We start from the raw sequence: 25,978 nt of genomic DNA, 5'->3' as shown, positions 1-25,978 counted from the left end.
ACGAGCTCCAACTGATATACTCTTCAAAATTTATGCATGTATGCAGAGATGGCGAGTGCGACTGGGGTGTGCTGATCGAGAACACCTGGATGGACTGATGAATCAGGTGCGAGGATTGACGGAAGACTTTCTGGAGAAGCTGAAGGACCAACCACCTGGAGAAACGTTTATCTGAAAACTGGGACTGTTTCTGCCTTTCTTAGTAGTGGAAGAAACATCTTTTGTAGTTTCGTGGGTAGTGTCGATGTGCTCTTTTTTGATCGTTACTTGTAAGCTGGAATCCCCAGCGCGTCGAAAACTGAGTCTGTAACCCAAACCTCATTGGCTTTCTATAAAAGCAGGGTGAATCCTTTCTCGAAAAAAAAAGGAGAGAACTACGTAGCTGGTTGCCCTTTGTTTGGTGATTCTAGACCTACTGCTATGCTTTTGCAGGGAGCGATCGACCCAATTCAGGCCACGCATGGATCCAATTGTGGATTTTGAAATAGATTTTAGATGGATTTCGAAAATCCAGATTCTAAGCAAAATCTGGATGGTGTCGTTTGGATCATATATTTCAAAATCTGATGGTATGGTAGTTCTTTTATGCCCTTGCTACCCAAAAGAGTGGACAATAGCAGATTGGATAATTATCTAGAAGGTTGATGAATAAAATGGTAAAATACGCGTGCAAAATCTGGTAGAATCAACCTTTGAGCAGCTTCTGGGATTGTCAGAATTCAAAATCTAGATTGTAGAGGGTCAGAATCTGTCATATTTGGAGGGCAATCCAGATTCTGGATTTTGGGAATCTGATGTTCTCCAAACGGGGCCTCACATTCAAACTGGACAAGGCCCAACTGACAGAAACTGCAGTCACCCACCTGTGCGTGCTGGGCCTGCTGGGTTCTCAACGAATTGACGAAACCCAGTCACACGTTTGGGTTGGTACTAGCGTGAACGAACTTGTGCCATGATTGAAGGACGAGTTTGTGCCCTACAGCTACAAAGATGGAAAAGCGCCGATCAACAAACCGGAATCTCTCGTATTTGTGGACGCAAACAGACCACTGAAAAGACTAGCTGGAAGGACTGACGGGGCACCACTAGGCAGCAGAAACAAATCCAAAACCGTGCCTGTATCCGTCAGGATCAAACAACAAGGTCGTTACACGCTCGGCCCCAACGATGAAACTGCACCAAGCTGCTAACAGGTTGATGAGCGAAAGCTTTCAGTTCAAACGCCGCGCGCGGGCGCGCTAGCTGTACCAGCAATGATTCATGGCGCCTTCTGACAAACGAAACGAACGCGCTCGCCGACCGGCGCTGATCAGGCATTGCATGCACGCCGCCGTGCAGCGACACGTCAAATCGATCGCCGGACGAACAACGCCGATGCAGACCCAGGAACAGAGGGCGTGTTTGGATGCGACGTACTAAAATTTAGGTGGGGTCACATCGGATGTTCGGACGCTAATTAGGAGGATTAAATATAAGCTAATTATAAAACTAACTGCAGAAAACCTATACTAATTCGCGAGACGAATCTATTAAGCCTAATTAATCCATCATTAGCAAATGATTACTGTAGCACCACATTGTCAAATCATGAACTAATTAGGCTTAATACATTCATCTCACGAATTAGATTCCATCTGTGTAATTAGTTTTGTAATTAAACTATATTTAATACTTCTAATTAGTATCAAACATCCTAATTAGTATGTAACAGGTAGTAAACCCTGTATCCAAATAGGCTCAGAGACGAATGCGCGGGCGATTCGACGCGCACTGATCACTGGTCGCGTACGTACGTGCACGTACGGCCTCGCGTTCGTGCCGTGCGCGCGTGACGCTGCTCGGCGCGCTAGCTCTTTCAATTTTTTTCCGATGACGCGACACTGCTGACTGGTCTGCCTTTTGTTCACTGTAGCCACGGTTTTTCATCCGTGCGGCAAAGGCACATCCGCCGATGACCCGTACCGATCGTTTCTCGCTCTCTTCTCTGCGCGCTGGGATCCGATGGGACCGACGGATCCGGCACGACGGGGACAGTTGACGTGCGAGTACGTCTTCGCGGCCTGCCACATCTTGCTGCAGTGCTGCTCCGTCAACGATCGTGAAGGAATTTTGGGCCATGTTTAGTTACTCCCAACTTCCAACTTTGACACTATGCAAAAAGAAGATTCCCCATCACATCAAACTTGCGGTACATGCATGGAGTACTAAATGTAGATGAAATTAAAAACTAATTGCACAGTTTTGTTGTACTTTGCGAGACGAATCTTTTAAGCCTAATTAGTCAATATTTGGACAATAATTCACAAATACAAACGAAACGCTACAGTGTGCTACAGTGCTGTAACAGTAATTTGGCACCTCCCAAATTCCCCAACTAAACACGGCCTTGCTTTTGCGCGGCGGCAAAGCAAAGTGGCGCGTACGCAGCGCGCGGCACGGGCTGACAGCTCCTTGAATCGATCGCCTAGCTACCCTCCCTATCAAAGTACGGAGTATCTATCTACTGGAGTGCTGTATTCCCTACTGGGCCCGGTAATTCAACCCGGAGGCGGTCTGCCCGGGCGTCGGTCTCAGCAACCGTCAGATCGCATCTAAACGGATTATGGATAAATAGGTTCGTACAAGGCTATATCCTAGGTGTGTCAGAAGAGAGAAAGAGAGAGTGGGATGAGAGACGGGTAGCGTCAGGGACTCGCTTTGTATTTTGACGGAACCACTCGCTTCAGCTTAGGCGGCTGAAAAGCTGAAACAGCTAATTTGTTATGAGAGAAAAATACTATTTGGTGGCTGATAAGTCGGCTGACTAAGCTGAAACGAACAGATAACTGTGACATTTTGGTACGGAACTAACAGCAATGGCAGCCCACAAAGGTATGGAACAATTTCAATGGAATGGATAATTTTCAGTGGCATACGAGGAATTCGCTCGAACACTAGGCAATGCCATTTGGGCCCTTTGTTACACTGACGAGGTGGGCCCATATACAGGCGACTATTCCACCAGCTAAACCTTTCCTCAGTCCCAAATCAGTCCCTTCCTCGATCCATCCAAGTCGATCCCCTTCTCTCATCCTCGAAACCCTAGCGTGGAACGAAGCAGGCGGCGGCGCACCCCCTGCCGGCGAGCGGAGCGAGCGGGTCCCCCTGCCGGCGCGGCTCGCGCGCGGGTCGGTGCGCCCGTACCTGCGCGGCGCTGGCGCGCGGGTCAGCGCGCCCCCGCCCCTGAGCGGCGCGCGCGTGGGGGTGAGGGCCACCCTGCGCGGAGGGGCAGGCGCACGGGGAGACAGGAAGAGGGAGGACGCGCGAGAAGGAAGGAAGACAAGCAGAACCATGGCAGCTCCAAAACCATCTCCATCTTGGCTTGAACCAGGGTAAGAGGCCTTACTTTTCCTGTCATTGATTCTTGTCCGAAGAATATGAGGCTGGCATGTGATGCGTAGTATGAGCCATTTGCATTTTTAGCTCTTGATGCCATCTTGATTCACAGGATCGACCCAAAATCAAGCTTTTTCTTGGAAATAAGGCTGGTTGGCAACCCTGGATGTAGGAAGAAGAACCCTTGCTTTATTGTCACCAAGGTTGTAGATTCTGACCTCTGCAATTTCAAGGATTTTATCGATGAAATTGTGGACAAGTATCCTCCTGTCGTGAAAATACACCACCTGATACTTCCAAGCATTTAACAGAGAACCAAAAGGCAAGGAAGGCAAAGGCATTGAAGGAAAAGGCAAGGAAGGAGAAGGTAAAGAAGCAGCGAAACTTGGTGCCACCACGTAGTCATGCAATGTGCACCAGAAACAAAGCTCCTGACAGTCCAGCTATGAGCACTAGAAGCAAAAGAAAAATTCTGGACTAAGACCCTATTTAGATAGCAAGTGCTAAACTTTAGCATAGTACTTTTAGCACCTTTTTAGCACTGGGGCTCTCAAATAGGTGTGCTAAAAGTGGTGTGCTAAATTTTAGCACCCCACTTTTCTTTAGCACATCAAAGGAGTGTTAAAACCTACTAATAGTGCTAAAAGTGATCCCCAAGCCCACTTTTTCCCTCCCCGCCGCCTGCCTGTCCCGCTTCTCCTCCCGTCGGCCATCCCCGCCCCAGATCCACACTCTCCACCTCCGATGACGCAGACCTCCACGTCGGCCACCACCGCCACCGCCGCGCAGGCGTCGGGGCCCGTGGCCTCGCCCGCGGCGGGGCTGCCAGACGTCATCGCGGCCGCGCTACCGCCGGACCCGTACGAGCAGCTGGAGGTGGTGCGCAAGATCACGGCCGTGGCCATGGTGGCCTGGGCCTCGCGCCTCGAGCTCGAGGCCGCGCGCCTCCGCTAGAGGCTGGTCGACAGGGACCCCGCCACCATCGAGCTCGACGGGGGAGCAGGGCTCGATGGGGGAGTAGGACTCGGACCCCTCCGCGACGAAGAGCACGCGCGGGATGGTGATGGAGAGGTGGCCGGAGCTTGAGGTCGTGGTGAAGGCCCCCTAGCCCAGTCCCCGCCGCCACCGCGGAAGCAGAGGTATAGGCCGTGGTGAAGGATGATGATCTAGAACTTGTCACTTGTCAAATTCCATTAAACTATAAAGTTTAGAAAGCAATTGCTGGGTATTAAATCCTAATGCATCAATTTATATTGTGCAAATAAGCCATTTATGTTTTACGAACCAAATTTGTGATGTCATAGACGACTACGGCAGCAGCAGCAGCCCTATAGTGTACATGGGGGATTGGGGAAGCTATGGTATCTTTCCTGCCCAGCAGTATACCAGATTACAGACTTGATCGTTTCCTCTTTAACTGCCAAGGTCGAGGAAAGAACACCGCTCCAATCAACGATTCCTGCAGATATATAGAATGAAATATGAGCACAAAAAACTAATGATACACTCTCTCAGTACGAGAATTATTTTAAAAGATTCACTCAAAATTCAACAATGTCATTTTACAAACTGAAGAACCATACTAGATTTTTCAGTGCCCACATCTCCAAAAAAGAATTTAGACAAATCAAATATATATTTGACACATACTACGAGACCCCATAATCTCAAAAGACGGAATTTATTCGTGGACAGAGACCATTTAGCGGTTGAGCTACTACAAATAAAAGGCCAAGTAAACTCATCATCTGAAGTACATTTGACGGCCTCAAGTCACCAAGGCAATTAGCAACCAAGAACATATATAGACATTATTTCTCTAAGGTAAAATAGAAACCAAATGCCTCTAATCAAAAAACTAAATTGGATAATTCGCCAAGAAAATAGTATAAATTCTTAAACTAGTAGCATCAGCAATAAAAGCAAATACCCAATCTATAGGCAAAGGACGTATATCATCACGACCAACCCCACTTGACTTGAGTAAGCACTAAACAGCCCAACAGTACTGGCCAAGAACTGAAATTGAGTGCTCAAGAACATATTTTATTCAGAACAAGAAATGAAAGAATGAAATGCAGCAATCTTACCTCTTTACTCCCCATCTTCTTTGTCATCCCAAACTAATAGCCGTATCTACTTCCATGGCGGATCCCTTCCCGCGGACTGCTCCTCACTGGCCCTAAACACCTGACTGCGATTCGCTGTTCGCCATTAACACTGGTGGTGGTGTAGTCGACGACGATCCACTACTCCACACCGTGCTCCCTTGTGCGGTACCTAGAAACACAAGAGATCCAACGCTAGGGTTAGGGATTTCGCATCCGATGGCGATTGGTAGCCTGGTGGAACAGATACGGTACCGTGGAACATACCTTCTGAAATGTTCTTCGGCACTGCGATCGCCGGTGGCCCCGGCCCATCCTCGGCGGCGCCATCGTCGGAAGGTTACGGGACCTTATCCGCCGCCTGCCCGCCTCATCCCGTCTGAAGTTGCGGAGGGTAGATGGATGTGATTCAACTTCCAAAACTACCCCCCATCGCTCTAATTTCTCTCTAGTAGGTGCCTGTAGCACCTGACATCGGTGCCTTTTTTTCTTTCTCCCTCCGCTACGTGTGACCGGTCCATGCAATCCATCAACACAGCTGGACATCTCTAAACACCGACGCCCCGGCACACAGCTTCCTATCCGACGCTTCCCGGGCCATGTTTTTCGCGTGAGGGGAATCTGCCGTGGCCTACGAGCCGCCTCGTCTTGCTGTCTTGACTCTTGACGGACGCAAGATGCAGATACAGTCGTCACTCGTCAGGGATGTATAATGGAGTAGCAAGACCCCGGTTGTATTGTGAATTCTCCGAGCACAGGAAAGAGGACAGAGAAACGCTGTTGCTGCTAGCGGTTAATGCTCACTGATCCGGAGCTGCAGCGACGTGATGACAGCATCAATACATTTTGTTAATTTACTATCACTGACACTAAGCAAATACTGCTAGACAGTAGTGATGCTCACGCCAAAATTAAAGCAACGAAGGGAAAATCGGGTTTGATTTTGCAATGCGCGACGATATCCATGTACCTGTAGCAGTCTATGTCTCGTCGCTTTCTCGGTTGCTGCATGACATGAGCCTACTCCTAATTTTCAACATGACAGGCGTTGCTGATGGATCCATTGCAGTACCTCCCCAAAGAGCGACTGCGCTGGTGAAGTCTAGTTACTGTTCCAAACAGTTCGCTCACCGTGTAGGACTATGGTAGATTAGCAGGTGCCGAGCAAAGCAATCTAGCTACCTCTACCTGACCTAGCTTTGCTTAGCGCGAAGCAATAGCCAATAGATGATGGCTTCCTGTTGAAACCTGCACGCTCTCACTTGTGCAGCGTCTAGCTCTCACCTCGCACGCCTGTAGATTAAACAGAGACCTACCGTAGGTCCATTATTTCTGCTAACTAGCTAGCTAGCTTAGCTTCTTTTGCTTCTACACGCCGTGAACATGCATGTCTCTCGTTACCGAGATGCATGCATCTTTTCAGGGTTTTCTTTACAGAGACGCTCTGTCGCCGACGAATGATAGCATCTTCGATTCTCTTATCCTTTCAGAACAGCGCTTCTGCTTCCTACTGAATAGATGGAGTCCTGGAAGAAACAGGCTGGGTTATCTGGCCCAGTACCGCCGTGCGATGCTGAGCAAGTGAACAGAGCGTCGCACACGTTTAGCACGCGCGGGGAGAAAAAAAAATTGCTTGCAGATTGGTCCTGTTTCCGCCATTGGCGCGCATGCACAGGTTGGTCCCGGCCGTGGTTGCAGCTTGCAGAGAAGTACGAGGTGTAGGACTGTAGCCCAGGCAGACCATGGTCGCATCCATGTGTCTGGTTGGATGCCTGCGTCCAGGCAGACCAGGCTCGGGAGATGCAAGTTCAAGGTGATTGGATGCCTGGATCGGCTACTGGGCCTGGCTCCCGTCATGCAAATCGCTCCCCCCAGCCAGGCTCGCGGGATACGGGAAATTTCCGCGTTTCCGCGGAGTCTGGCTCGCGCGGTGCGCGGCGAGCATGCGCTCCGGCTAAAATTAACTCAGCTGCGCTGCAATGCATGTAACCAATCAAGGGATCAACCCAGCCATGCTCCATGCACACATGCAACCAATCACACGGGTCCTGCGTGCTCACAGCATGGCCATGGACGGCCTGCCTCAGAGGTGCGAACAGGATGTGTTTCTCCAGGTAACCAATCAGACCCGTCACGTCACGCGCCTGTGTGCGGCTAGCTGTGCCTAGTGTCAAAGTCTTAGGTTCCACAGTTCTTTGGATTGACCGAAGAACCGTGTGACATGAGACATGCTTGATGCGCCCACTTCAGTTGGCAGCTAGGATTTTATCGTAGGGTATGCCACGATAAATTTTTCATACATAATTCGGTTTGATAAATATATAAGTGGTACAATCCATATAAAATTCGTTAAGCAATTTCAAAAAATTAACAAGACTAACATACCAAGTCTTAAATTCAACACTTGAGTGCAAAAGTAGCATATATATAGTATAATACAAATAGTCCAAAATATGTCTCCGTTCCTCTTCATAATTCGACAATTCTACAAATAAAAAAAAATGCATGCATCAATATTTGTTTTAATTACAATAGTATGAATGGAGAAGAACTGAGGAACACTTCTTACTGCATGCATCAATATTTGTTTTAATTGCAAGAGTATGATTGTTGAATGGAATGGAGAAAAAAAGGAACACAAGAATACTTCGCACCTACGCTGGGGTCCTGCAAGGCTGCAACAGGAACCGAGGAAAAGGATTAGATGAATGGCCGAATGCGGCAACCGGCGTGGCTAGCTGCTGCTTGCTGTGTTCTGCGCTGTGCGTGGCGATGGTTGGGTGGGCGCCTCTGGGCGGCTGGGCAGTGGGCAGGCGGCAGCGGCGGATGGCCGGAGGCATCGTCGCGCGAAGGCACTGGACGATGGCGATGCTCGTTACCAAACGTCGCGAGAGGAGGTGGCGTCGGTGACGGAAGGCTTGACGTTTTTTTTCATTTTGCTCGTGGGCTGATGGGCGTATCTATTGCTCTACTGGGCAAAAATACAGGGTATGCCGCGACCCACCCGGCATACCCTGTAGCTACTACGCCCCTGCCGGTTGGTCTATCATGAACTTAGTACTAGTGGTACCATGATTGAATGATGAGTTGTGGTGCGGAGAAGAATTGCTAATAAGCTAGCCTCAACCAACTTATTGAGCTGCTCGCGTTTTGTGGACGCAGCGAGATGGGCCACGCACTGAAAAGACTAGCTGGAAGGACTGTCAGGACGCCACTAGGCACAAACAATCCAAAGCCCCGCGTGCCTGCGTTCGTCCGGATCAAACGAGATCTATCGATCATGACGCCCGCGCCGCGATTGAGAACGTACGTACGCTCGATCGGCACCGACGACGAGACTGCACCAACTGCATTATTTGTTAAGGTGAGCGACAAGTCGTTTCGTGGCAACAACCTCTGATCACAAACGACCGATGAGCAGATGCCTTGTGCAATATCCGTGCTCGCAGCTAGCTCGCCGCTTCGTTGTGGAGGACGCGACACGGGTGACGGGTCGGCATTGTGCTCACTGTTGCCACGGTTCATCAGTGCGGCGACGCCCATCCCATGCCCGCTGGCCCGTAGTCCCGTTCGTGCGCGTACGGCTCGTCTCTCTGATTTCTTCAAGCGCGCGCGTACGTCGAACTACAGTACGGTGCGGTCATCTTCTTCCTCGATCACCGTCTGCTTTTGCGCGGCGGCAAAGCAAAGTGGCGTACGGACTGGCAGCGCCGCCATGAATTGGTTCCCTCTTCCTCCCATCGCTACTGCTCCCTAGGCCATGTTTTTCGCATGGGCGGGGAATCTTAACATGTTCGCTGTAGCCTCGCTCGTACGTAGAGTCGTCCCGGGGTCCCATGCTGTCTTGCCAAAAGCGCCGTTCGATCGAGCACGGAAGATAGAAGATACACGATCGGAATCGCCGCTCGCGCCAGGGATGGATCGCGATCCAGTACCAGAGCACGCAGCGGCAGTCCTTGACCCCGGTTGTGTTGTGAATTCAATTCGGCCACAGAGATAGAAGATGGGGAAGTATTCTGTTGTAGTGTTGCGATAGATACTGTGCAGGGCACTTGGCCGAACTACTGGGTCTAAGGCCGCGGGTTAATGGGCCTGTTCGCTTCAGCTTATAAGTTGGCTGAAAAGCTGAAACGGCTGATTTATTGTGAGAGGAAAACACTGTTTGATAGCTGATGAGCTAGCTGAATAAGCTGAAGCGAACATGTCGAATGCTCACTGATCCACAGCACTGCTGGCCTGCTGCAGAGACGTGATGACACCGGGATATATCACCGCATTAGCTAGATCAGGGACGGGCGGGGCATAGCATGAGCAAACCGCCAAGGACGACTAGGGAATAACACGTGGCTGCAGGTCGGCGCAACTGTTCGTCACCGATTAGGTGCAGTGACCGCATTAAGGGGGTGTTTGGAGAGGGGTGCTAAACTTTAGCACCCCACTTTTTAGCACCTTTTAGCACTTGGGCTCCCAAACAGGGGTGCTAAAAGGGGTGTGCTAAAGTTTAGCACCCCCATTTTCTTTAGCACACCCAAGGGGTGCTAAAAGGTGCTAATGGGTGCTAAAAGTGGTCCCAAGCCCATTTTTTCCCCTGCTGCCCCCCTCTCTCTTCTCCACTTTTCCCCAAGCCAGTCATAAATGAGGGTAATGTAGTCATTTCTCACCCAATGTGCTAAACTTTAGCACTGTATCCAAACAACCCCAAGTGCTAAACTTTAGCACTCCATTTGAGGATGCTAAAGTTTAGCACTGTGCTAAAGTTTAGCATTGTGTATCCAAACGGGACCTAAGGTGCCCTCCTGCTGCATCATCACCAATCCTGGTTAAATCCCTATCCTGACGGTTGCATGGCACACCTCCGTGTACAGTGCAAAAAGTACTCCCACACTGTAAGCAATTTACTGTACGTACGTTAGTACATCTAGCATGTTACTAACGCTAAAGTATAACCGTATGAGTCTAAAAAACAAACCGTCGCTTTCTCGCTTTGCCGTCTGACATGGACCACACCAATTTTTCAAACGTGACAGGCCATGCTGATGGATGGATCCATTGCTGGGCTACTGTTTAGCTAGCTGGCTTCACCTTATGGGGTATTTGGATTAAACTTTAGCAGTATCACATCGGATGTTGGGATACTAATTAGGAGAACTAAACATGATGTAATTAATAAACTAATTGCAGAACCCCTGTGCTAATTCGCGAGATGAATCTATTAAGCCTAATTAATCCATCATTAGTAAATAGTTATTGTAGACGAATTTATTAAACCTAATTAATCCATCATTAGCAAATAGTTACTGTAGCATCATATTGTCAAATCATGGACTAATTAGGCTTAATAGATTCGTCTCACGAATTAGACTCCATCTGTGCAATTAGTTTTGTAATTAGCCTATATTTAATACTTCTAATTAGCATCCAAACATCCGATGTAACAGGTGCTAAAGTACACCCCTCAGTGTGAAACAACCCATGCTGGCTTTATGTTCAAAGAAGATCAAGCCTGCTGCCCCCTCTCACTTCACTTTCACCCTGCACAATTGCCTGTAAACAGATACCATAGGCTCGTTGTTTTGTTTCAGATGAACCCCTCCAGTCTTGTAATTCTCCCATCCTGCGATTTCGCCAAGAAAACAGGGTGGTTTCCGTGAATTTCATTTCCCCGAACCGGCAAGACCGCGTACGAGCATCCGGTGCGGACACGCGTCCGCGTGGTCCCCAGGAGAGGCCCAGCCCAGGGCAGTCGTGGTGGGCCCCGCGACGGGTACTGCAGCAAAACGTAGCCTACAGCGTAGGAAAGTATTCCGTAATGTATACGCGGCGGGCACGGGATCCCGCACGTGCGTGTGGCGTGTGAAGCTTCGTGGCCGGTCTGTTCCTTAGTCGTCGCCTCGCGCTTTGTCACGTTCACGTGGGCCCGCGTTGCCCCCCGGTTTTCCCTTTCTGTCCCCGGTCTCGTTACAGAAGAGGAGGGGCTGGTTCACAAATTTTTTCAGGACGCCACGTTCTTGCATGAACAAGATACGCTGTGTTTTTTTTTAATATAATTTCGATTTCTATTATGCTGCCCCTTTTTTCCTGGCATGTGTTAACGTTTGAGTTAATCAATACATAGCTGCGTGCATTCGATTTGGCTGGAACACGATTAAACTTGTGCCCATTTCCTACGCTTTTGATGAGATCGTGCAACTAGAAAAATCTGGGGATCCCATTTCGTTTTCTAAATTCACAAGCAACAAAAGCAACCCAAGCTGCTCCAAATATTTTTATAGGACGGCTAAAGGCAGGCAATCAGAAACCTTTATTTACTTTGAGGATTGAGAGAGGAGGAGCTCGGTTGATGAATTATGGGTGCACAACCTACTCGATCACTCACAGGCCAAACACAACTATCCGCCAGCCTAAAGGCAGCACAAGAACAAACGCTAGGGTTATTTAATCTCTGAGGCCAACTAGATAACCTTGGTTAGCTAGGGATGGCCAGCTGCGTGCTTTATATTAATATAAACATATAATTTTGGCTTGGGCGACGGCGAGTTCGTACACCTCGCGTGGACGGCTGTGGGGTTAATGATTCCCGGCGTCCCTAACCACTTCGGAGGAATCCTTTGACCCGAGAGCAAGCGAGCGGCGGATTCTTGCGAGTTTTCTAATCCTTGCACTATATTTAGTCTTCCAAAGTCCAATGCAAACACATGTTTTAATATCGAAGTTTTAAATTTAAAAACATCATGTATATAATTATGTAAATGAGCAATGAGCCCGACTAAACAAAGCAGCATAAACTCTCCCCGACAAAAAAAAATAAAGTAATGCAGGGTGAGATTATTTTTGAGTGCGTTCGGCGCACACCAGAAGAAAAGTGAAATGATTACGTAATTTATTATCTTTTCCCCACTAACCGCATTTACACGTTGCCGCTAGTCTTAACTAACGTGCTACAGTAAAAGGTTTAGAAACCGGGGGTTAAAATAAAATAAAGACTGTCCTAGCTTGAATGCCACTTCCGGCTTTTTATCCCTTTGTGACTGTCCAGTCCGGTGTACATTAATCAAAAGCCTGCCGACGATATAATTAATAACGGCTGCCACGTGCTTTGATCTGACCTTTGATGTTAATTGGTTTTACGAAAGGCATGCGTAGGTAATGAGTAATGACTGTGAACCGAGACAGAGGCAACTTGCAGTTGTAGGTGCCCTTGCGTAAAGGGATAAAAGGCAACTTCTTCTCCACTTGGAAAACCAAGTACTAGCTACTAGAGGGTCCTAATTTAACCTCAACATTGGCGCAATTTCAATACCTTTGTCAGGAAAAGGGTCCTTTTTTTCTTTCAACAGTTATTAGGTGCCTCGCGAGATTGGCATATAGTCATACGCAACCACCGTTAAAAAAAAAACTTAATCACCAGTGCAAGCACATCTTGTCAGCATTTTAGCGGTAACCGGGTTAGTTGCAGTGAGGTTTTTCTAGCTAGTGACGGCACCTTTCATCCCTGATCCTGGGAAATTCAGTGTGATGCCTTGCTGACGCTCAACCCGGTTGAATTTGCAGGGAAACATCTGCTGCAGTGCTGCATGTATTTGCAAGAGGAAGCTATTTGAGGTCCAAGATCGGTGTGAATTGAGTCAATGGGGGTTAAGACTGTAAGAGTAGGATAAATCACCACAAACATGCTTCACATCGCTAGAACACATGACACTAATCCTAGTCGGTTAGTTTCCTGTTTTGATTTACATGGATCAATCAAAGTTGGACCGCGCATGTGATCGAATCCAACCACCGGCGGAGAATATGTGGAATGGAACATGGAAGCAAGACTGCAGGACAGCGCCAAAGTCAACTCCTGTCCATGAGCACCGTCATCCGCAAAAGCGGGGGCGAGCACCTCCAGTGCCTTTCTGTCTGCTGTGCTCACAGCGCCGCACGCACGTACAGGGAATGAGATCCCCTAACATTGCTCCCTCTACCTCTGAGTCATTGCCATGGGGTCCAAATGCAGCGGATCCCGAATGACGGTGACTCAAGGGTAGAGGATCTGCTTCGTCAGTTGCCGCCCGGACTCGCGGTCTCGTCTCATCATCGCGGGCTCTGCGAGAGGTCAACAGCTAGCCGTGGCGACACAGCACCGCCACGCGCGGCTCCTCGCCTCTCCTCCGTGTTGCTGTCGCCTGTCGGTTGGAGCCATCAGACAGCTCATCGATCGCCAGCCACCTTGCAATTTTGCAAACGTACCTGCTGCAGCTGCAATGCAAATATGCAAATGCCATGCCCATGCCTGCAGATGAGCACGCGACAGCAACAGAGACGTTGAGATGATGCGGTTGGTCGCCGGAATGATTCGCCGCTGGAGTTCTCTTATGTTTTTTTTGCTTTGGGAGCGTGACAACCCTTCGTTTTGGCGCGGTTAGGCTTGTATCACTAGGATGCAGCACCCCGCGAGCACCGGCACTGGCCATGTCCCTGTCAACCAGTAAAGCCGAGAGCCCGTGATCAGAGCACGTGGTTTGATTTTACTTTAGAAAAATGCACAGTAATTCCTTTAATTTCTTTCTCCGTTGATGGTCTCTCTTGGCCTGTTCGTCTGTTCTTGCCTGAAGGGAAATGGCATCTACAAGTACAGTACATATCTGACGTAAACTAGTAGCTGCTACTAGGAGAAGCTGGCCAGGTAGCGACGCGGTCACATCGTACCCCCATTTCAGGAAGTAACCGGCCGCTTGAATACGTGACCTGTACTACGGGGCGTGCGTTTGGTTCCTTTCTGTACGTGTCACATCGAATGTTTAGATAGTAATTAGGAGTATTAAACGTAGAATATTTACAAAACCCATTACATAAGTGGACTAATTAGGCTAATGTTTAATGTAGCAACACATTGTCAAATCATGGACTAATTAGACTTAATAGATTCGTCTCGCCGTTTAGCCTCCACTTATATAATGAGTTTTGTAAATAGTCTACGTTTAATACTCCTAGTTTAATACTTCTAATTAGTATCTAAATATTTGATGTGACGGGGGCTAAAAATACGTGTAGCAGTGGGATCTGATCGGGCAAGGCAACAGCCAGTTTGGGTAAACAAACCACCACCTTTTCCGGTTCTCTCTTTTCCTTTTTGTCGGCAGACATGGCGCGTCCCATCCCGTGACTCGACGTGTCGCGGCATACGTTTTCGGTCACTGGACAAGCCTTTTTCGCAGCGGGGTGTTCTCCATCGATCGCTCGTGTAGCTCGTTACGTTCCAGGTGCATGCGAAGTCGTGGTGTCAAGCGTCGTGTGACTCTTTTGAGTCCAAAACAAGATGCATGGCAAGTCATCCTCGCATGGCAGGCTTCTGGTCACATTCGGGATAAACTTCTTGGCCACACAACCTGATTACCCCAATCCTGCACGACCCAGTCATCCTCGTAGTATGCTAAACTTTTGTCAAGTGATACTCCGTAATTTACGACTCAGTCACTAGTCTTTTCAATGTCGGTTGTTTCGAGTTCGTATTTATAGTTTGCAATTATAGTAGTGACGTGCTATACTCTTTTTTGGTCCCATTAAAGCAGTTATTGCAAGTACATCGTAGTGGAGAAAAAGCAAAGTTAGGTCACATACTATGTCTTGTCAAATGATATGTCTTGCTACGGAAATGATACATGTACAAATACAAAAACCAATGCGTCCGATCCAATATTTTTTTCATGGTAAATGCGTGAATACGACCGGCTAAAAACTCTTGCGGTTAATAAAAAGTCTCAAATCGTTGGTAATTTATAACCTAATCTACCCCCGGAAAAACATCGCCGAAAATAAACAAAATACCACTGTTAGACTAGAAATGCGAGTGCCCACTGCTCACAGCAACGCTTTCGTTTTACCCCAGTAGACTGAGCTTTGGGTGTCTCTTTCGTCAGAGAGCAAAGGGCCAAGCTGAACTACAAAAATATTTATTTTGTAGCACTTGAGAGCTTAAGATACTCCAAAAAAAATAAATCCTTCACGACATTCACATGCGCCGTTTGCTGTACACATACCCCTTCCCCGCGCTCCCTCCTCTCACCTTTCCCCCTCGGCTTGCTCCATTTTTATTTCCAAGCCCTCCCAAGTCCCAACCCTCAAGCGGCGGAGAGAGAGAGAGAGGAGTGCTTGGAAGTTGGTTGAGATGGATCTGTTGGAGAGGAACATTAAGAAGGGGGAAGAGGAGGAGGAGGCGCGCAAGGAAGAGGGGAGGAAGGAGGAGGAGAAGACCCAGGAGCCGCAGCAAGGCCAAGGCCTCAGCCTCTCACTCGCCAACGGCAGCGCCAGGTACTACTAGCCTCTCCCCTCTCCTAGCCCGCCCTCCGGAATCGAGTGAGGACCCTCCGGGAGTTCTGGTTCCGTGGAGTGATTCGTAGCTGCTTCGTCCTTGATCGGTGAATTTTGGGGCATTTTCTTCATCATCTTTCCTCCCCTTTCCCCTTTCCTGTTCCTGGCGGTTGATGCACTTTAGCACCTGGCACCCTGAGTTTTCATGAAAGTGCCGTGTGGCCGTAGCTTTCGCGGATCAAAATCAAATCTGGTTGCAGCGGTTCCGGGCGAGGATTCCGAGCCGCCGTGGCGGATTCTGGAACGCGTTCTTCACCCTATCCTTGCAACTAAAATCCTTGGTCTCTTTTTTCCTACGGTTCAATATTGCTGCCCTGTGCTACACTGCTACTGTGACCAATTTACCATGGGTTTCATGGAAGCAGCCTTGCAACCTTAGGTTGAGCCAGATTTCGAGCATCTGTTCTTATCCAGATGCTGGGAGGGCATTGATGAATTACTGGATTTTTTGTGGCGTTTCCAATCCGACTCCTGGTCGTTAGCTCGCGTTTCTGTCCTCCTGTTCTGATGACATTATGGCCTAACAGGACTCCTTCCATGGCTGCCTTAATGACACAAGTTTCCTTATTTTGTTCTAGGGTACTTCAGTTCAACGAGAAAGATTTTGCCTGTCAAAAAAATCCTAATGGTTCATAATCAGTTTTGACGGGAGAACCGATTTAGTTCCCTTGACTAGACGAGTTTTTGTTTTGGCCAAAATAGTTTGGTCTTGGGAAGGAACTTTGGCCGAGGGCGTGCAGATCCAAACAACCCTTTCTCCCACGTTGGCTGAGTTTCTTGTTGTAGAAAAGAAATCCGTTAGAGCTTTTTGAGAAGTTCTAAACTGAATTGAAGTATCAGGTCCACAATTGATAAAAGTCACTTACATTGTTGTCTTAACTTGAGTTGAAAAATGGTAAGCGGGCATAGATCTGATGAAAGCTGAGTTTAGCAAGCAGACAGTTTCCCTAGTACTTCAATTTAACAAGGATTAGGATGAAAGAAAAATGGGCTCCTAACGAAAAAGAAACTAACTGCACTGTCCCCCCTCTCCTTAACTGGAGACATGCCTGTGGCAGGGGACAAGGGATGTAGGTTCTGCCAACCGATTAAGACATCGAACTGGTTCTCAGGATTTCCTCTGATATGTCAATACTACTTTTCCTTATTGTCTGCAAACATGCAACTTATTCAAGTAAAATGCTTTGTGACTGACAAAATGCTTTATGATATCTGTACCACTTAGTCCCCTATGGATGATTACCTAGTCGCTGGCCAGATTAGTATGTAAGTTACAGTTGTTAGAAAATCCATGTAAGTAGGAATATATTTCTCTTGGAGATCTACTTCCATTTTCATGTCATTTAGGAAGTAGGATGAGTACTTTCTACATGCATGCACACATTATATCTCATGCCACTGTGTTGCTCATTACATCCTTTCATCTGGCACGATTAGTATGAGTTCCATGTATCTGCCTACTTTTAATTCAGCTATGCAATTATGCGATGTCATTTTGTTTGCCTTTGTGTGTTATTAATTTCCTACATTGTTTACCACAAGGTCTGGAATGTTGCCGATGTCGAATCCTTCAGCAAATCCTCAACAGCTTACAATTTTCTATGGCGGATCAGTATGTGTATATGACTCAGTGCCACCAGAAAAGGTCATATTATCTTCACCTTTTTACACATATCTTGTTGTTTATTGGACTAAGTGTTAAAATATTTATGCTAATACACTAATTTGGCATTGACAGGCTCAAGCGATCATGCTTATTGCTGCAGCGGCTGCAGCAGCCACCAAAACCACTGCCGTTAAGCCTCCTATGATGCCTGTAGCTGCAGCCACTGTTGCCCCAGCAGCAGTTTCTCCCGCGCTCACACGGTCTCTGTCACTGCAGAGCACTTCTGTAGCAAATGGGCAGCCTCAGGTTGTGGCTGACCCTAGCTCAATGTGCAAGCTTCAGGCTGGTAAGACCACTACATCTTTGGGAAAATCAAGAATTGGGATACCTTTCTCAGTCTTGATATTGCATAACGTGTCTTTAACCTAGTTTAATCTGTCGAGCAGATCTCCCAATTGCCAGGAGGCACTCTCTTCAACGCTTCCTTGAGAAACGTCGTGACAGGTTAGCATGATAGCAGTAGCTCATATTGTGTTCTGAAGCTTATTTTTAGGCACCTTCCTCTACAGCTTTAACTCTTAAGCTTTAAAATGCCATATGTGGTCTTCAGCATTCAGCAGTGTATGTTGCACTTGCACCCATGGTAGAGTCAAGTGCTTGACGACTTACACGCGATAAAAAAATGTGGATAAACTTGGGATATGTTAGAGTTTTCTTTGCAGCTAGAATGACCAGAGAGCATGCTTCCATAGAACACATAAAAGCTAAAAGCCTGGGATCATGTAACTTTCTGAGTTTTGAATATCTGCAAATTGATTAATACTATATTGATGTTAGCTCTGGATCAGCAGTAGGTACAGAAACATCATTTTTTTTAACGGTCATGCATTGTATAGCTAATTTTTGTGTCTCAAGATCTTCAAGCTTGAAATCAATATACCACATTTAGCTGCTGAGCAGAGGATACTGCATCATTTCTTTTTTTGGTTAGGAAACAGAAATTTGAAAAGTTGGTCATTCCTGTATGTTCTGTTCTGTTTGAAAAATGGTGCCTGTTATGTGTTATCTTTTATCTTGCAAAATAAAACCATGTCATTCTCAGAGTAAACTAAATGTCAGGTTCAGAAGCTTGTTATATGTAGTTTAGCGTTACTTTCCAATGCCCCTTTTCTTTTAAGCTGTGAATTCAACTGATGAATGATCACATGAAGCAGGATTGTGAACAAGGCTCCATACAGCCCTGCGAAGTCATCTGAGGGCATGGAGTCAGCTGGGATGGAAGTGGCAGCTGAGGGCAAGGCCCAGTAACTTGAAAGATAGGGAGCCGTGACGCTCGAAACGGTGAAGGCTGACGTTGTGGAAAGGGCAGGGATGTGTCGTTGTCGTATGTTGAAGCTCAGGACCGTACTAATAATTGGACCGGAACCTCTATTATCGCTGTTCTGTTGTCATGTGCTAGGTTGGTTTATTCGGCCGTCAATTCGTTTACCCGCATACCGAACTGCTATGATATGATGTGTCGTTCAGTCGTTGTACATCATGCCGGTCGTCTGTCTGACTATGTATGTCACAATGATCATCTAGTAATGAAATACCATCTATGTTATCCTCCTATTCTTGTCTGAAGTTGGGTTGCTCATGTGTGCTCCCTTCTGCATTTTACGGTTTAGTGTACCACTGGAACGCTCAGCTGTCCATTGGCAGATTCAGTTAAAGATTCCTGGACCGAGAAGACACGGCGAAACTCCTGTCGCGTGGTGTGGGGCTGTGGGCATGGGCAGTCGAGATCTGACCTTGGCAAATGGCAAGCAGGCAAGCACTAGCAGCATGTTGTGTTGCGCTTTCCGCCGCAGCCGGATGCGTGTACTCTGCACGGCTGCACATGCCTCCCGCAACCGAGCTTTCGCACGCAGGCTCCGCTACTCCCAGCAGCAACTCTGGCAATCGCTCGTTGCAGTTGCAGGCTTCAGGGCTCCCGGCTCCGGGATTCGGCGGATGCAACTTCAGAGTCGTGGCTTCGCTCAGTCTCCAGACGGTCACACAACTCTCGGAACTTTATGCTAATTTTACAGTACAAATCTTGAAAACAATGCTAAAGGCCAAAGACATTAAAGTCCTGCCAAGCACCAGTTAAAGGCAAATCTTACTGGAACCAGGCATTCAACGAAAAAAATTACTCAAAACTCACTAGTCTTGCTAGGATTACAAGTTTTCGCACAAGATGGACAGAGGAAAACTGGATTCGTGAGGAGATATATGAGGCACCCACGTAGATTCAGCTACATCGCTTCACCAGCAGCAGTGCTTTGTCAACCCTTTCTGCACCATATTTAACCCTACAGATAACAGGATGCAGAGGATTAGAAGTTGGAAATAAAGAGGTGAACAGTCTGGAATAGTAATAATTTTGATAAGTACTGCCAACTAAAGAAAACTGGCTCCATTCATAGATAGACAGATCAAGGACAAATCTAAATAAGACAAACTGAAAGTAGGATTGAAAGAATAAATAATTAGCTAAACTCGAAATGGTTGTTGACCTCAAGAAAACAATTTTAACTTTGCCAATGGAGTCTTTTGGCTCAGCTCCTATACAAAGCTAAGGTCCTTCAACCAACTTTTTTCAACACTATTGAAGGTTCAAATCAGATAATCAGAACTTTATGCGGTATTGCTTTGTGTTTGTTGTACACCATGTTGCAGGCGTACTGCCAGACTCATGAAAATTTTTTGTATTAACGCTGACAGCAAATGATTTATCCTTGCATGTTTGCTACAACAATTTGCAATATTTGAGCAACCAGTGCTCATATAGATTCCAACATTGAATGTTCGTTCCTTCGTACCATGCAATAAAATGAAGATAGATTTCATGACAAACCTAATCAATGTCATCTTCTGCCAGTAATCTATGTTTGCAGAAGTTATGTTTTCATCATATGCTACAATTTCCAAGAAAGTCAAAGCTACATGCAGGGATGCTTAGAAAAAGTAAAGCTAAGGTTCCAAGACCATAATACATACCATAAAACTTATACGAATACTGGAACATATTTTCTTGAGGATACAACTAAAGTTGCACGACTCATTGATGATGGTGAATTCCTTCAAATAAAACAAAATCTACAGATGCCTAAAGTACTTACAAAGTAGGAGTGCACCTACCCCTGGATTAGGACGGGCCAAACGGCCAGACCAAACTTTCATGGCAAATAATAGGACAGAACTTCCAGCCATGTTCTGGGACGTCCTGGGTGTAGATGGTTTCAATTTCTGCCGTCTTGGGGTCATAGTAGCCCAATGACCAACCAGCATTCAGCAAAATCCGTCCATCCTTTGGATCAACAACCAATGGTGTAGTGTTCTCCAACAAGTAATCTGGCAAGAACTTCTCGAGCTCAATATGATACTTCATTAACCAGACGCCACGATCTTCCATCATCCATACATCAATTGCGTTCACTCTTCAATCTGAAAAGCCACACAAAGTGCACCCTGAAGCTGGAGGATGGTCATATGCCCAGAGTCATGGCTGCATGGTGGACCTTGCAATACTTCAAATTCCTGTGTCTGGATATCGAATGCCACGATTTCGCATGTTGCAGAAACTGGTCCAAGATTAGGCTCTACCATCCAGTAGATGTTGCCATTGACGAACGTGGGTGGCATGGCAGCTACTGGTCTAGGAGGAGGGTCTAGTGGACGCCATTGCTCGTGATTCACATATCGCATTTTGCATTGCAGCTCATAATATCTTGTTTCCAGGTTGTCCTCTTTGTAGGTAATATGCACCAAAAGATGCTTGTCAATCTCTGAGTCGTATCCCAACCCAATGCGGCCAGCAAAGAAAGTGTCATTGCTATTGTCGAATTCTATGTGCTCACAGTACCCTATGGCAGGATTGCATATGAAGCCCCAGAAAGCACAACTCACGCGGACAGGCTGGGATACAAGATCGGAAATCAAGGGTGGTCTATTTCCATCAGTAAATTTTCTCCAGATCCATATACATACCAAAGCGGGGATCCATGATGAACATGACCCGGGGCTCTTATTCAAGTTTGCATGAATAATTGGATAAAGTGATCTGTCATGATCATTGCACGCCACTCCCGGCAGACCAAGCTTAACTCCAAAACAGAGCGCACTGGCAGCCACTTGAGAATGTCAAACCAAGCTTCAGCTGTTGGTGATGAGCAAATAATCTCTTCAATTGTGCGGCCTGCAGGGACAAGACTCTCCTCATACAGACCTAGTGCTGGGATATGGTCATCCTCACAACTGCCGATGATGGTGTCATCTGGTGTGAATAAAACCTGTGGGGCAGTGCCATCCACGTCTACCGCAAACACCTTGCAAGCACCTGTCCCGAACATGATCTTTTGTGCACCATCTGAGTAGTACATGCCTAATGGGGCCATCCAGAGTGAACCTAGTAGCTTGCGGTCAGATACTCAGATTCCAGCCAAGTTGTACGATTGACGCAACACAGCATCTCCCACCGGGCTTCCTTGTAATCTCTAAGGACAAAAACATGATAAAGATCTCCACTGTCTGGTTCTCCATAGCCCAAGCTTAAGCACCCATCCAGCTCTGTCATCACCGATGCTGCATCCTCAAAACCAGACGGCGGCGGCAACGAACCAAAGGTCTCATCACTGATGCTGAAAGTGACAATGCCACCATCATGGCAGAGGAAGTGCAGAAACCCATTCAAGAAAACAGCTGGCTTCGTTTCTCCACCCAACGCAAGGGAGGCTGCTCAGTTGTTGGCCTCCAGTACGCAGCCCTGTCAAGGACAAACACCTCGCAGTTTGTGGACTCTGCTAAGCCATTTTCAGTCTCAGAGTTGCAGAAGAACCGCACTAGCTTAAATTCCTTCCTCATTGTGCAGTAACCAATACCGTAGGATACATCAACGAAGAGCGGGGGCGGTTGGGGCTGAAACAATTTATTAACCCGCCAAGTCATCTTCTTCGGAGCCTCGCTATCTGGGAGAGCCAGCACATCACCTGTGGAAGGGTTGCAGACGAAGTACCCGCCGTAGCCGGCGTCGCCGATGAGGATAAGGCCACGGCAAGGCTTAGTTACAGGCGTGGTTATCGCATCGGCGAAATCGTCGGGCATGAGCTTCTCAACCGCACCACCGGGCCGCCACGAGTGCAGATGGTCATCGTAGTCGGACCCTACCGCTGTGAGGAGCAGTCTGGGGTGGTCCGGCCGGTTGGCGCACCGCAAGTGGAGGTCGACGAAGTAGTCCGTCGAGAGCATGGCGCACCACGCGCGGGAGAGGCAGCGGAATCGCCCCACCGACTTGGCTGGCAGCCGGGCGAAGATCTCCGTGATGACCTCCGGGGGCAGCACTGGAGCGTCCTGGTTGATGTCCGCCGTCGGTGCTGGTGGCGCCTCCTCCTCCATCACGCTCGCGCCTGGCTTGCTAGTGGCCCGCGCTGGCAGAGCAGAGGAAACCCGTGGCGGCGTAACGGCGTGGCGCGGTAGGGTTCGCCGAAGTTGGGGAAAACCGGAAAAGACACCCGGGCTGGAAGGGAAAGGGATGCGGTTACACGAAGGCTGAGAACGGGCCTTCATAGGCCGAGCCGCATCGGGCCCAATGAAAGTTCGAGCCTTGCCCGTTTCCAGGTTTTTCACGTTCGGGCCATCTATGATTTTCAGGGCAGTCTCAAAAAAAAAAAATCTATGATTTTCAGGGGCGGGCACAAGCACAAAAAACATTGCAAGTACATGAATGGTCGTCTTTCACCACTACAGCTCACATGGTTATTTGTCCCACAGACGCACAACGCACAGCACATGGACTAAACTTGAAGACGGGCACACTAATAGAACACCCACCAAGAAGTGAAACAGTTCCTTCAGATTCTAAACACCAAAGGGGTGCCAAAGTGCATGAAACAGAAAACACGATAAAGATGGCAATGTGAAGTGCAGATGGTGTGACTGCAACGGATTGTATCAAGCATGGGAGCTACGCAAGATCCCGTGGAAGTAGCCTCCGACCATGACCAGGGATACAAGGGACACGACACCGGCTGGGAATATCTTCCCGGACTTCTTGAAGCGAGACCCCATCACTGACAGTAGCGCGGCCGATATACCTGGAACACGAAACCAAAACAATGTCAGGCGAAGAATCCAAGTTGGTAAAACTGCCAGACAAAGGAGCAAATGACCAGAAAAGGACTTTGTGTACCTAAACCAATTGATGACGCAAAGACAGGCCTCACTGGGAGTTGAGTGTGGACGAAGTACAGAATGAGGGCTGATATGCCTCCTGCAGCCAAGGATTTCTGGCTTCCACTCTTCATGTATCCCATCACACCACCAGCTACAGAAATCAAAGGCACAGCAGTCAGCTCCCATATTTTTTTGAACTTTGGCAGGAGCAGTGAGCATAGAAAATTTTTTGCATCTCAAGGATATATCCAGGCATAACACAGTAAACAGTTGCATCTAAATCAGATAAGTGGACATCCCACAACTCAATTGGCGGATGAGGTAATGCCAGTAAACATTCTGCTAACTTCAACAAGCACACTAAACATGGGGAAAGGAACCCCAGGCACCACAGACCAAACAGAAAGACCACCGGCAGCTATATTATGGAATTAAAACACTTTGTAGAATCAAGTCAACATTTCTAATTTGTGCCATTTAAGTCATATTAGGAGCAAGATAATACCATTGCTAATTCTAAAAAAAGCATATATTGTTTTTTTCCTTAATCTGTTAGTGGAATCAGATCAAATAATATGCCCCAAAAAAACAACTGTGGCACACAGAGATGTAATGCACTTCTATGTTTGCCAAAACATCCCAATGTCATCTTCATTCTCGTTTATCCTATATTCCTATTCCCAAGCAAACTGTGACCAATGCCATCAAACTGATCCTTAGAAATGTCAGGGGCAACAAGATTTCATCTGTACAATATGAAGCCAAGAAACTCCATCTAATGAGGGCAGTGGCACAATAATAGTGCAGTACGCAGAAGACAGTGCATGAAATAAGACTGGTGAGTACTCACCAGTTTCTAAAGAATTCAATTACTATATTTTGTATGTATCACCACATGACTTGTCACTATCTCAAGGACAACAATGAGAACCGGAAAGGTTGAAACAGAACAACTAAACAAGTTATACTAGTCTAATGGAGAGTGATAATAAGAGCATTGGTTCGTGCTTTGCATCTAAAATAGACATGAAGGTATTGCAGGACTTGATTGGCAGAGCTGCCGTTATGCTATGAGGAGGGTTTTTTTGGAAGAGGAAGCTGCCGTTATGCTATGAATCCCTAACTTTCTGCTAACTTCAGTAAACATGATAAGGAAGACCAAGTACCAAAGGCACCATATGGAAAGACCATCAATAGCTATATCATTGAAATAAACCACTCCGTTATAGAATTAAGCCGACCATTTCTAGCTTGTTTGGATGCTCACAATACCATTCCTGCTAGGAGCAATCTACAGTATTAACATTTTTTAAGCTGTTAATGGAGTTAGATAACAAACAAGCAGAGCATTCTATTTTCTGTGGTAGACAGAAGGTAAGTTATTTCTATATTTGCGAAAACATACCAATTTCATCTTTATTCTGGTTTCCCCTGCCTAAATTGCAACCAATGCCAATGGCCCAATGCCATTAAACTGATCCTAAGTTACTCTCAGGGGCAACAATATTTAATTGTGCACATGTGTCATCTCCATCTACTGAGGCAACAACGTTGCAGCATGCAGAATGCAGAGTGCATGTAATAAGATTGGTGAATAGTCACCACTTCAAGGAATTTAGGTACTATTTTTCATTGGCATCTCACGACAGTATGGTAGATATTTCTGACTCATTACCATCACACAGACAACGATATCAGCTGAAAAGTGAAAACAACTAAGGGCACTGGAGAACAAACTTCAGGATCGACCAGTCCTTCCCCTCAAATCAACTTGAAGTACAGCTAGGAATAGTTTTCGGACCAGGTTGGTTCGTAGTGATTTGTAACTGATCCCAATTCGTATAGGAAACTTCACACCCAATCCAGGTCATTTGTAAATTGCAACGGATCACTTGGGGGCAAAGCATTTAAGCATTACCTCCAACGAGCGCGGCGTAGGCGAGAGTGAGCTTCTGCGACATGGATAGCCCCTGCCCCATCTTCTCTTCCTCCCCCTCCCCTTCCCCTTCTGGACCTCCTTCCCTCGGGTCACCGTCACCGCCGCCGCCGCCGCCTCCGCTGCCACCTGCACCGTCGCCGCCTTCTGATCCGCCGTCGCCGAGCTCTGGTTCCTTGGTTGCGACGGCCGCGACGAGGCGGGAACGTAGGGAGATGGAGACGGGGGCGGGCGACGGGCGGCGCGGGAGCAGCAGCAGCGAGGACTGGGAGGCGGAGATCGGAGGCGGGGCGAGGGCGAGGTGCGCGAGTGGGGTCGTGGCGAGGGCGAGGGCCATGGCTGACTTCACTGTGAGCGGTGGTGCTCGTGATGGGGAATTTTTCTAGGTGGTGATTGCTGTTAGAC

The 25,978-nt window shown here is 47.5% G+C and overlaps 3 protein-coding genes and 2 long non-coding RNA genes across 5 annotated transcripts; 2 read left to right on the top strand and 3 right to left on the bottom strand.

The window, feature by feature from the left end:
- The first annotated feature begins 3,017 nt into the window (after positions 1 to 3,017).
- On the top strand, positions 3,018 to 4,048 carry LOC105914103. Its single transcript, XR_001163628.2, has 3 exons — positions 3,018 to 3,371; positions 3,488 to 3,578; positions 3,687 to 4,048. It is a non-coding gene; the product is annotated as an uncharacterized LOC105914103 (long non-coding RNA).
- A 545-nt stretch (positions 4,049 to 4,593) lies between these two features.
- LOC101769976 lies at positions 4,594 to 6,092 on the bottom strand. The gene is made up of 3 exons (XR_214779.3): positions 5,751 to 6,092; positions 5,466 to 5,655; positions 4,594 to 4,834 (listed from the first exon to the last, which is right to left on the bottom strand). It is a non-coding gene; the product is annotated as an uncharacterized LOC101769976 (long non-coding RNA).
- Positions 6,093 to 15,526: 9,434 nt separating this feature from the next.
- On the top strand, positions 15,527 to 19,056 carry LOC101769572 (protein TIFY 3). Its single transcript, XM_004960195.4, has 5 exons — positions 15,527 to 15,776; positions 17,379 to 17,481; positions 17,575 to 17,788; positions 17,889 to 17,946; positions 18,657 to 19,056. The coding sequence occupies exons 1-5, from the start codon at positions 15,634 to 15,636 to the stop codon at positions 18,748 to 18,750; spliced, it is 612 nt and encodes a 203-aa protein (XP_004960252.1). The 5' UTR covers positions 15,527 to 15,633; the 3' UTR covers positions 18,751 to 19,056.
- A 479-nt stretch (positions 19,057 to 19,535) lies between these two features.
- LOC111256678 (F-box protein At5g62510-like) lies at positions 19,536 to 23,187 on the bottom strand. The gene is made up of 2 exons (XM_022825033.1): positions 20,608 to 23,187; positions 19,536 to 19,778 (listed from the first exon to the last, which is right to left on the bottom strand). Exon 1 carries the CDS (start codon positions 23,173 to 23,175, stop codon positions 22,156 to 22,158), a length of 1,020 nt encoding a protein of 339 aa, XP_022680768.1. The 5' UTR covers positions 23,176 to 23,187; the 3' UTR covers positions 19,536 to 19,778; positions 20,608 to 22,155.
- LOC101768490 (protein FATTY ACID EXPORT 7) lies at positions 23,162 to 25,958 on the bottom strand. The gene is made up of 3 exons (XM_004960192.2): positions 25,556 to 25,958; positions 23,654 to 23,788; positions 23,162 to 23,558 (listed from the first exon to the last, which is right to left on the bottom strand). Exons 1-3 carry the CDS (start codon positions 25,908 to 25,910, stop codon positions 23,416 to 23,418), a joined length of 633 nt encoding a protein of 210 aa, XP_004960249.1. The 5' UTR covers positions 25,911 to 25,958; the 3' UTR covers positions 23,162 to 23,415.
- Between the last annotated feature and the right edge of the window lie 20 nt (positions 25,959 to 25,978).

This window comes from Setaria italica, chromosome III, assembly GCF_000263155.2.
Source record: "Setaria italica strain Yugu1 chromosome III, Setaria_italica_v2.0, whole genome shotgun sequence".
Lineage (NCBI taxonomy): Eukaryota > Viridiplantae > Streptophyta > Magnoliopsida > Poales > Poaceae > Setaria > Setaria italica.
This window is presented reverse-complemented; position numbering and strand designations above follow the sequence as displayed.